Below are 12,879 nucleotides of genomic sequence, written 5' to 3' on the forward strand. Positions count from 1 at the left end.
AGTGTCTGGTGGTGTTCAGTTAATTATAACAATGTAAGAACAACTGACTGAAGGTAGGACTACAAGATGTCACCAGTGTCTGGTGGTGTTTAGTTCATCATAACAATGTAAGAACAACTGACTGAAGGTAGGACTACAAGATGTCACCAGTGTCTGGTGGCGTTTAGTTCATCATAACAATGTAAGAACAACTGACTGAAGGTAGGAGTACAAGATGTCACCAGTGTCTGGTGGTGTTTAGTTCATCATAACAATGTAGGATTAACTGACTGAAGGTAGGACTACAAGATGTCACCAGTATCTGGTGGTGTTTAGTTAATCATAACAATGTAAGAACAGCTGACTGAAAGTAGAACTACAAGATGAGTCATCTGTAGTCCCTACCTAAATACGCTACTATGGATTACTTGTAAAGATAACTTTGCCCAAATTTCTAAGCTTAACCTTTGACCCAATGCCACCGTGAGAAAAACACGCAAATAATGCAGTAACAAAAATTTGAAAACACACAAAACCTGGAAGACGTCTACCTGACAAAAATAAATGGTACATCACCAGAGAATACCATATAAATATATGATAGACATGATTGAACACGCATGTACAGTATGGAGAAACTTAACACCTAAACATATAAATAAATTACAGTAAATATAGAACTGTATAATTACTGGAGAATTTAGAGTTCGTTCGTTGAAACTTATGCTCAATAACGGAAACATATAACTCATCGCCAATAGACTCTTGCATGATTCTCTAATTTACTTTGAGAGAAACTGCCAAAAGAGTGGTTAGGTTTAAGAAGTTGACATGACAAGGTAAGAAGTAGGCCTAAGTGCCTCTTCCCCGTTAATAAATATTTTTTGAAATAGAAGTTTAATAAGGCCCCATAATACTATACCATAACATTTACTATACGTTTAGACTTAAGAAACTTTTAAAAATGATTTTTTTTGGTAAACTGTTCTTGTGTAAGTTTAGGACGATTGTTATTGTTATTTTGAATTTCGCGAAAAACTACTGAGGCGGTATCTGTGCTAGCCGTCCCTAATTTAACAGTGTAAGACTAGAGGGAAGGCAGCTAGTCATCACCACTCACCGCCAACTGTTGGGCTACTCTTTTACCAACGAATAGTGGGATTGACCGTCACATTATAACGCTCCCATGGCTGAAAGGGCGAGCATGTTTGGTGCGACCGAGATGCGAACCCGCGACTCTCACATTACGAGTCGCACGCCTTAACCCACCTGGCTATGCCTGGCCGCAAGTTTAGGACGATTAAAATGTCTTGTCTGTGTATTCGTGTACCGGACTGTTCGTCCAATGAAAACGTTGTAATAACGATCATAAGCGACAGTATTCACAACATAAGAACGTATCTGCCGATACCTACACGGACATTATCCTAAAAGGGGGAGAGTAATTACGTGTGACCTTCCTGTTGTATCATTCACCTGTTCTTAAACCTAACTTCTGACTAGACAAGGAGGTCTTATTGAATCTGACCATCCCTGGTCTATAAAGATCAAAATCCCGATAAATTAAGAGAGGTTATAGAAGATGGTAAACAACATTTTACATATTGTGAGTTATACAACATTCTAACAATGTTATTATTCAATAACAAAGTAAACAAAATGACAGTTTATGGAAGGGGTAAGAGATCTTTGTTGAACCTACTAGTCCAAAACATGGAATAATAATAATAATTTATAGGTGTAGTAGAAATATAAATATTATTTAAAATGTGAAGATTACACTTGCCAAATGTCGCTGTAACAAAAATACTACAAACTACGTTACCATTGTTCACGAAGTAAATTATTCAGTTAGTTAAAAAACTTTTTAACGTTTGGTGAGAAAAGGTATTTGAAGTTTGTAAATATCCTTTGTAAAACAAGTTTGTGTATGACAAACAAAGGTTCATGAAATATAGATATGTTTATATTTTTATGTATAGTTACACAAGTAACCAATATCCGCTAAACTACCGACTTTACCGGAGGGAAAATATATAATACTGTTAGTGTTATTAGAAAAGTGTTGTTTCCATGGGAACCGTAAGATGAAGACTGATAGTGTAAGTCAAGAAACACAAACCTTTATTGAGTAAACCAAGAAAGAAACGTAGTCGAACGTGTTGCTTTCTGCTGAAGTTAACAATGGCTATTTGGAAACAGGAATAGTGACACTAAAATACGTTTAAGAACCATTAGTCGATAGGCTATCGTGAGGACGTTTTCTAGTGACGTCATTGTTTAAAGTACGTATATGGTTTTCCTCCACGTGACATTTTCTTACGAAGATTAATATTTGATACAGTGAAAGGTTACTCCATAAATGGAAACCCAGGTTGAATACAAAGTTACACCTTTGTTATAAAAGCATTAGATTAATGAAATGAAACATGAACTAAACAACGACCCCCATGAGGCTCCTGAAGCTGTGTGTGTATTTTAACAGAACAAACATAGAGATAAGGGTCGTTTATATACATTTATAGTTTAATTTATAACGCCTTAAAACGAAACAATTTTTAGAACCAAACGTATCATAGAAACTGTTCTATTTCCAACTGACAAATCGTACACAACTTATTGTAACAACTGTATAATACTTACTCTGCTGTACCAACCGTACCGTAGCAGCTGTAACATATCAGTGATTCAACTATATATAAAACAAAAATAACAATCGTATAATACTCACTGTAGTAGTTATATAATATATATCAATATACTCACCAATCTAAACAATAACATAATATAGATTGTATGTTAGATTGGGTTTAAGTAATATTGGGGTATAGCCTGTGATGCTGGGCCATGTCTAAACAATAATATAATATAGATCGTGTTTCAGTAATATTGGGGTATGGATGAGATGTTGGATCATGTCTAAACAATAACATAATATAGATTGTATGTTAGATTGGGTTTCAGTAATAGTGGGATATAGCCTGTGATGCTGGGCCATGTCTAAACAATAATATAATATAGATCGTGTTTCAGTAATATTGGGGTATGGATGAGATGTTGGATCATGTCTAAACAATAACATAATATAGATTGTATGTTAGATTGGGTTTCAGTAATAGTGGGATATAGCCTGTGATGCTGGGCCATGTCTAAACAATAATATAATATAGATCGTGTTTCAGTAATATTGGGGTATGGATGAGATGTTGGATCATGTCTAAACAATAACATAATATAGATTGTATATTAGATTGGGTTTCAGTAATAGTGGGATATAGCCTGTGATGCTGGGTCATGTCTAAACAATAATATAATATAGATCGTGTTTCAGTAATATTGGGGAATGGATGAGATGTTGGATCATGTCTAAACAATAACATAATATAGATTGTATGTTAGATTGGGTTTCAGTAATAGTGGGATATAGCCTGTGATGCTGGGCCATGTCTAAACAATAATATAATATAGATCGTGTTTCAGTAATATTGGGGTATGGATGAGATGTTGGATCATGTCTAAACAATAACATAATATAGATTGTATGTTAGATTGTGTTTCAGTAATATTGGAGTATAGATGAGATTTTGGGTCATGTTTAAACAATGACATACAATCTATATTATGTTACTGAGATGTTGGGTCATGTTTAAACAATGACATACAATCTATATTATGTTACTGAGATGTTGGTTCATGTTTAAACAATGACATACAATCTATATTATGTTACTGAGATGTTGGGTCATGTTTAAACAATGACACACAATCTATATTATGTTACTGAGATGTTGGGTCATGTTTAAACAATGACACACAATCTATATTATGTTACTGAGATGTTGGGTCATGTTTAAACAATAACATAATATATTTTGTATGTTAGAATCAATGTGTACGATATTACATTACTTAACACTGAATAACATGGCATTCTTTACGAGTACGATAAACCATTATGCGACAAAGTAATTTCTAATTTATTCTAGTACTTAGACAATTGTGAGGACAATTTTGATAATCAAGAAAAAAACAGAGAAAAATATACGCCATTTTCTATCGAGTGAAAATACCTTAAGGCCTTTCGAAACGGTGGGTCCACTCAGGCTCTGTCTTGACCACTCTATCATGGCATGTATAACTACAAGTTACTTACTTGGTATTTAAATTGTTTCTTTTAAACCTGTACATTACATTCCACGGAATCGAACCTCTACCTCACCAAACATGTTCGCTGTATCAGCTGTGTGGTGATAACTATCTGCCATCTTGTTTTTCACTATTATCGGATATAACCCTTGTAATGCTTTGCGCAAAATTCAAAACAAACGAAACTGGTTAGGCCAGCCACCCGCATATATACGTTCCTGGTTCGCAACTGTTCCGTTATATATCTGGAATTAAGGTTGATAAAATTGAAGTTAAAAATGAAACATTCTGTATTTAACTATAGTATCGGATTCAGCGTAATTCGTAAACAGGATGAAAAGGCGTTTTTTGTAGCTTTTTGAAATGTTGGGGGCGGGAAAACTACGAAAACACAAGTTACTTTGTCACGTGTTTCAGAAACACGTCAAATAGATATTAGACGTTACGTGATAGGTCGCTTTTCACGTACAAAAGAAACAGACGTTACTTTATGTTCACTAAAACAGACAAGCTGAGAAAATAAAATTATTTTATTTACTTGTCTCTATGAGCAGAGCTACACATGCTGTTGTTTTTTTTGGTGTGCCTACCACGGGTATCGAAGTCCGATATTTAGCGTTATAAATTCTCACATTTAACGCTGAGCCCTGCGGAATGATTATTTTGGAAACAACAGAACAGTATTTGGGGCAACAGGCCCTTTTTAGGACTAACATAAAATATTTGAAAATTTAATGAGATTGAATCTTGAACTAGTGTAACTACAAATACTGGATACATTGAAGGTAATGAATGTTTGATGCATTTTGCACAATGCTACATGAGGGCTATCTGCGTTAGCCGTCCCTAATTTAGCAGTGTAAGACTAGAGGGAAGGCAGCTAGTCATCACCACCCACCGCCAACTCTTGAGCTACTCTTATACCAACGGATAGTGCAATTTACCATCACATTATAACGTCGCCATGGCTGAAAGGGCGAGCATGTTTGGTGTAATGGGGATTCGAACCCGCGACCCTCAGATTACGAGTCAAGTATCTAATTGACAGGCCATACCCGTGTACAATCATAAGTACATACATTAAAAATATTTATAGTTTAGCCCCACCTTACCAAGCTCTGCCATTTAGCCCACCTCACCCAGCTGTGTCCTCGAATTTTATGGAAAGACTGAGAATACCATGTTTAGTTTGTTAGTAAATATAAATCTACACAATGAGCTATTTGCGTTGTGCCCACTATGAGTATTCTAGCCCGATTTTTAGCTTCATAAACTTTTAGGCTTAACCAAAGATTACAACACAAGATATATGTATTTTGTATACCTTGCTAGGCTTAACCAAAGATTACAACATAAGATATATGTATTTTGTATACCTTGCTAGGCTTAACCAAAGATTACAACATAAGATATATGTATTTTGTATACCTTGCTAGTCTTTATCCAAATTAAAACGTAGCTTTAAACTCATGCAGTAATCTAGTTGTACGCTCAGTGTTAACAACAGAGTAACAAAGTGATTTTTTAAAATTTATAAATGTCTTGAGGGGGAAAATTTCGAAATGGCTTTTTCAAGAATTTCCAGTGAAACTACACATGATAAAGCTTTACCTTTAAGATAATGTTTATAGTTGGGCAGCCGTTTTCCGCTTGTTGTCTCCTTAAAGTAAACTATAACGTTTCTTTTTCTTTAACATGATATAATTTTTCAATGAACAATATATTTGTATATATTTACAAGGATGACAAAAGTGTCCCAATATCTATACTGACAAAAACACTGACAGATGTTAAAATTGTGATATATAAAAAAGGGTAAAAACTCTGATATATCTCAATGAAAAATTGGATAAAGTTGAAAATTTGACGTCAAAATATCTTCTCACTTGTAATCGATATTTTACGTTGCAAAGACACATTTTATGAAAATTATAAAAACCTAAAACTGTACAACATGCGACATCTATTGAGTAAAATCGTAACTTTCTAGAGTTTCTAAAACGTAGGTGATTTATGAGATGAGACAGCCGAGAGCTACTCATATCTAAATGAATTTAGAATACTGTAGCTTGAATTACTGTTGGTTCAGGTGTAACCCGTCACTTTGAACACATTCTCTCTCTTTACTTAATTAGTAGGTGAGCCGATCTAATTCATGCTTAAGTAATTGTTTTATTTTTTGATATTTTTCAATTATTCTTCTAATTCCAGATCGTATTTGTAAAATTCCATTTCCTCACCTTGGTTTTAAATATGTAAAACAGTTCAATTATATTTATTTTCCATAGCAACTTTTCTAAATTAATAAATCCTGATTTTTAGCCTCAGTATCCTATTATTCTACACAACAGAATTACCTCGATGTGTTCACATCTTTACAGCAGTCACGGCCGTTTAGACTACGCATAATACAACATTCCGCCACGTTAGACCAGTAATATTATATCACAATTCAAGGTTATTCATATCTAATTAAGTTACTGGAATTTTTAAAATAACTGTGACTGTTGGTGAAAGTCTGTAGTCATAATAAATATTTGTCAGAGTTTAGAAAAACGTGACGTTCAACTTACAATAGAATATGACGTAATATGACATAATGAAACGTTAAATGTACACATGAACATGAAATATTTAGACTTTAAACCTGTAACAGAACATGAACGCTATATAATGAGACCTGAACTTACAGCAGAAGATGAACATGAAATATTGAGACTTTAAACGTACAATAGGACATAAAAATGTATAAAGTACATTATATGTATTAGCGCATATATAAATAGATATAAACACAAACGCATATGTAAGGGAAAAAACAATAAATGTGTGAACGAACAGTGGAATGGAAGACATGAGAGTGGCTGTTGTACTGTGTCGAACCAACTGCTAAACTGTGAAGGGAGAACCCGAGAAAACCCGTTTTCATTGATTGGTCGTCGAAAATTTCACGTGACCATTGTTGGAACTGGAACTGTGAAGAAGGTTCAACAGAAAAGAAACAATACATGAAATCTTAAATTGTCAGAGTCTATTATATCGTATGTGGTTATGTAAGAGACAGGCTGTCTTGGTGAGAAAAAAACAGGAAAATATTAACCTCTGAGTGTGGTTGATGGTAGGTAGACATGTTCACATGATATCTGGTGGATGTGTTCTCATGGTGTGAAGTACACATGTTCACATGATATCTGGTGGATGTGTTCTCATGGTGTGAAGTACACATGTTCACATGATATCTGGTGGATGTGTTCTCATGGTGTGAGGTACACATGTTCACATGATATCTAGTGGATGTGTTCTCATGGTGTGAAGTACACATGTTCACATGATATCTGGTGAATGTGTTTTCATGGTGTGAAGTACACATGTTCACATGATATCTGGTGGATGTGTTCTCATGGTGTGAAGTACACATGTTCACATGATATCTGGTGGATGTGTTCTCATGGTGTGAAGTACACATGTTCACATGATATCTGGTGGATGTGTTCTCATGGTGTGAAGTACGCATGTTCACATGATATCTAGTGGATGTGTTCTCATGGTGTGAGGTACACATGTTCACATGATATCTAGTGGATGTGTTCTCATGGTGTGAAGTACACATGTTCACATGATATCTAGTGGATGTGTTCTCATGGTGTGAAGTACACATGTTCTCATGATATCTAGTGGATGTGTTAAAATTTCGCTCTTAAGTCCTCACTCTGTGAATATGGTCACCATACTGTGTTACTGTTTAATCTTGTACTTAAGAAATAACACTTACCCTGTTAGCCAGTGGTCGCAGGTTTAATCTCCAGTCCCGGTTTAATTTTCGCTCACATATTATTATTAACAGTAGGCGGATGGTTTTAATACAGCGAAAGTTGCTTTTATTTAGTTTACTTTCGGTGTTGCAGGCCTTTATACAGAAGTATTTAATTTATAATGTATAAATACATATCTTATGTTTCATTACAATCACGTCGTCACGATATTGTTTTAATACACTAGTGTAGCCACAATATTACATTTTAATACATTGGTATCGTCAAAGTGTTATGTTTTAATATAGTCGTGATGTCACAATATAGTCACAATATATAATCATATCTCATCACAATATTATCTTTTACTACAGTGGTGTCGTAAAATAATACCGTATTTTAACACTGTCGTGTCGTCACAATGTCATGTTTCAACGCTGTTGTGTCGTCACAATGCCATGTTTTAGCGCTGTCGTGTCATCACAATATATCAGAAGATATTGCTTAAACTGAATGTAGCTCGAACAACTGCGATATTTAATTCAACGTACTCTCATATAACTATCAACCCAGATCTGTGTTTCTATAGCAACATCGACTGTACAAGAACAGACGTGTCTATCGCTCCATGAAAATGTTTTTGATTGGATGAAAGATAATTTGTTCCTATAGCAACATTGACTCTACAAGAGTGTATTGCTTACCGAAACACCAGACTGGACGAGAAGTTAAACAGTCTACTTTTATGATCCTAAAGATAAATCTCTTCTCTATAAAACTAAAGTTTAGTTCTAACTTGATGCAACATTTAGTTGTGACCTGGATATCGATAAAAATCAGGTTTCGATACTCGTGGTGAGCGCAATACAGATCGCATAGCTTTGTTCTCAGTAACAAAGAAACCAAACCTTAAAAAAACTTAATTTTGAGATTAATATTGGATATTACATATAACTAATATTAGATATTACATATAATTATTTGAAATATTTCGTTTTAAGAACGTTACATATATTTTCCGATGTTTTTATTTTAGTTACGAGTTGCTAAGCAGCCAAATATTGAAAGGTGTTTAGAAGCAGCTACGTTTGCTTACATTATAAATTTACATTTATTTCACTTAGCAATAATTTAGTTTTGGTTCGTTTCATAGACTACTGTGAACACCTTATTTACTGTGGGTTTATTCATCATCGTTCTGAACTTGTAAAACTGAACGCTCATAACTGTTTCATAATCCGTACTGTATTATAAAACCGATTATTTTCCTTACTGGCTACATTACTTGTAGTTTTATTAAGAAGAGTTACATCTATGTTAGGTTGCTTGCCTGAACGCATAGAATTATTTTGAACAAACCGGAATTCATCGATCTAACACGTAATGCCCAGAAGAAGTCGTAGCTTAAATAGTGCGCGCGGAAGTGATAGAAACATCTCATCGGAAGACATGAAAACTTTCGTTAATATTTCGCGGGTCGCGACTAATTTGATAAAATCACGCTATATATATTTATATCATGTGGTTTAACATCAGCAACGTCACAGCTTCCTGCATAAAAGTCCTCCAGGTGGAGCCACTTGTGTGTTTTTACGACATATAAAATGATTGTTCTAAGACATGTAAAATAAGTACTGTACGTTTTAGAACTCACGGGGGGATTTGTTTTATGCTCTGACATTTATATACGGCCCCTTTCCTTTTTGTGATGTTCTCATTTTACGTTGTTACATCACATGTAACAGTGCATTCACTATTGTCGAGAGTGCTTTCTCGGCTGTTCGTGGCGACTCGACCAATTTGTCATAGCTGATCTCATGCAATGAAACGTACCGCCAAGCGACGAATTGGCGCCAAGCCGGTTGAAATGGTTGTTAGTGGTCTCTTTGGTTACGTTAGTCGATCTCAGATTGCAACTTTAATAAAAATATTGATAAAACCGAGAAAAAAACCACAAAGGGTTTTAGCTATGTAATATTTCACTTGGAAACACTTAACTAAGAACTAGGATGTTCTGTTTTATACAAAACTGTTTAAAGTTAAGACGAGAAGCTAATTACGTCGAGTTTCACTATTTATTATCGTAGATATCAAGCTATTGACACGTTACTACGTTAATATAGCATAGTACCTATTACACTTCCATTCTTGGCCACCTCCATGAACACAGCGCTATGTTCGCAAAATGTTACTGCCAGAAACCAGGTTTTGATAGCCCATTATATAGCTTTGTGTTTAATCACAAACAACATCATACATGTCAAATTGTAGTTTAATTTTGTGGTATTTATTTCATACGGTTAAGCTTCTATTAACAATTTTTATTACAGCTGTATGATAACTGTTGTACTTAGAAATTTCACACGTGGGTACACGATGGTTGTCTACAGTTGTCGTTTGTGCTTTTGGAATGACAAACTACAGAAAAGGCAGCTATCGTGTAGAACTCACCGCCACCTGTTGTGCTACAGTTGTATCAAAGAATACTGGTATTTGAATATCACGGCTCTGCGGACTGTGTTTTATCCAACCTTAAATCCTTGGACTCACAATCCAGACAAAACAATAACTTTGCTTCACCCGACTCAAATTGTAGTACTATATAATAAACAGAAGAAAATATACAATGTCTGGAAACACTTCTTCTCACCTTTTGTTGTGTAAATTAAATATCACAATAGTTTCAGTGAAGTTGTTACACTGGAAGATATATTATTATTGTAACTACTATATTCCGATGAGCTTGTGTAATAAGTAGACATCAACGTTGTAATCAAATCTTCCACCTTCTAGGGTTTGTTAATTTTATTTGAGTGTACTGGGTCAAAGGGTAAACAAAGGCACTGAGGGTGAATTATAGTCTAGGTTATTATGAAATAAAATAAGGGTTAAACAGGGTTATATAGCTATTTTGAAAGTGTAACCACTTCCTTATTCAGTTAGCTTATAACCGCTTCCTTTTTCAAGTATGAAGTTTTTCTATTGTTTTGAATTAAGCACAAAGCTACAAAATGGGCTATCTGTGCTCTGCCCACCACGGGTATCGAAACCCGGTTTTTAGCGTTGTAAGTCCGCAGACGTACCGCTGAACTACTGGGGGGAAGACAGTTTTTCTATTCACGTAACCGCTTCTTTATTCAAACATGTATTTATTCCGGAACTATAACCGTTTCTATGTTCAAATACACATCTATTCTACAAATGTAGCAACTTCCTCATTGAAAAATGCAGGTATTTCAGAAGAATAACAGATAACAGTAATAGCTGAGTAGTTATATTAACTTTCTATATCCAAACAGATTCACGACGAACCTGATGCTGCTTGTTGGAATAACAATGATGACCATTACCATGGCAATAATTCCTTTCTGCCAAGTCCTCTGGATGTTGGCTATTGTGTTAGCTGTTATGGGTTTTTTATGGGTGCTATCGACACAGTAGCCAACGTTTCCATGATCCGCATCTACGGGAAGGAAGTCTCGCCGTTTCTTCAGGTAAATATTTCTTATATTCTCGTTCCCAGCGATTTGCGTGGATGGTGAGCGGAGGTGTAAGGAAAGCGGCATTTTATACGAGTTCAAAATACGCTAGGGAAATACTCTCCTTCAAGTTTTAGAAAATTTCATTTGTATGAAAAAAGCTTTTATGTGTTAGATTGTAAAAAGTTATTTATTATCTGCTCTGACTTATAAAAATAAAGTATTGAAATTTAATAAAGTCCAAATATGTTTCCAGCAATCGTTTACTTTATAAGGATTAATGGAAAGAAGACATTTATTCTCTGGGACCACAAGTTCGAACCTGGTCACGTTCTTAAGTCCAGATGAGTAAGACTGAAAGCCTTTTAAAGTTATGCTAACAATTTATTTTTGTTACAATTCGCCAGCTCGGAGTGAAGAGAACTTTCAATAAAAGTTTCTTAACACTTGGAGGGGATACTGATGGCAGGGGGAAAACCCCCACTGTTTCACTGCGAAATGGTTCCTGCTAATATTTAAATGTAGTTTTCTTACAGTCGTACTACAATCTTGTCATCTGGTGGGTTAATAGGAAACTAATTTCTATGTTTGTAAATAACCCTATCGAGTGTGATTTTACGTTTCTTCAGGCAGGCGATAGCAGTCTACAATAACATAAGTGTGTTATGTTATTCTAACATTTGAAAGAAGCTAAATTTCTTTTTAATATTTCATGAAATAAGAACTGGACTGAAGTGAAATGTCACGTAAATAATGCAGTAAATACAAGGATGTGTCGTGGCCCTTCATAAATACAAGGATGTGTCATGACCCTTCATAAATACAAGGATGTGTCGTGACCCTTCATAAATACAAGGATGTGTCGTGACCCTTCATAAATACAAGGATGTGTCATGACCCTTCATAAATACAAGGATGTGTCGTGACCCTTCATAATGTGACCCTTCATAAATACAAGGATGTGTCATGACTCTTCATAATGTGACCCTTCATAAATACAAGGATGTGTCGTGACCCTTCATAATGTGACCCTTCATAACTCTCAATATTGTCTTAAATGATAACAAAACATTCGTTTGCTATTTAGAAATCCGATAATAAATATATATATCAGCTACTGTTGAAAGAACTCAACCAATTATGAGAACAAGTTTAGAAAATATCAATATATAGTGACCTGTATCACGTATATCACTTTCGGTTCCTAACACCAGGATACATCTACAGTGTTGTCATGTTGTGACCTGTATCACGTATATCACTTTCGGTTCCTAACACCAGGATACATCTACAGTGTTGTCATGTTGTGACCTGTATCACGTATATCACTTTCGGTTCCTAACACCAGGATACATCTACAGTGTTGTCATGCTCTCTATCATGTGTGTCATGGTTGACAACATAATTCTTATGTGTATGTATGGTATGTGTATATATATGGTTAAATTATGTAAATGGACAATGCAACTCTAAATTTCACACGTACTAAACTTCTTATAAGGTTCTAGTTATATTTAATATTT

The 12,879-nt window shown here is 34.9% G+C and overlaps 1 protein-coding gene across 1 annotated transcript in view; it reads left to right on the top strand.

Moving 5' to 3' along the window:
* Nucleotides 1-12,879, top strand: part of LOC143257770 (major facilitator superfamily domain-containing protein 4A-like) — an 82,466-nt gene that overhangs the window by 46,381 nt on the left and 23,206 nt on the right. Inside the window, 2 exon segments of the mRNA XM_076516803.1 lie at nt 11,177-11,283; nt 11,286-11,371. Of these exon segments, the coding sequence (XP_076372918.1) occupies nt 11,177-11,283; nt 11,286-11,371 (193 nt within the window).

Source organism: Tachypleus tridentatus, chromosome 7 (assembly GCF_004210375.1).
Source record: "Tachypleus tridentatus isolate NWPU-2018 chromosome 7, ASM421037v1, whole genome shotgun sequence".
In the NCBI taxonomy this organism is placed as follows: Eukaryota; Metazoa; Arthropoda; class Merostomata; order Xiphosura; family Limulidae; genus Tachypleus; species Tachypleus tridentatus.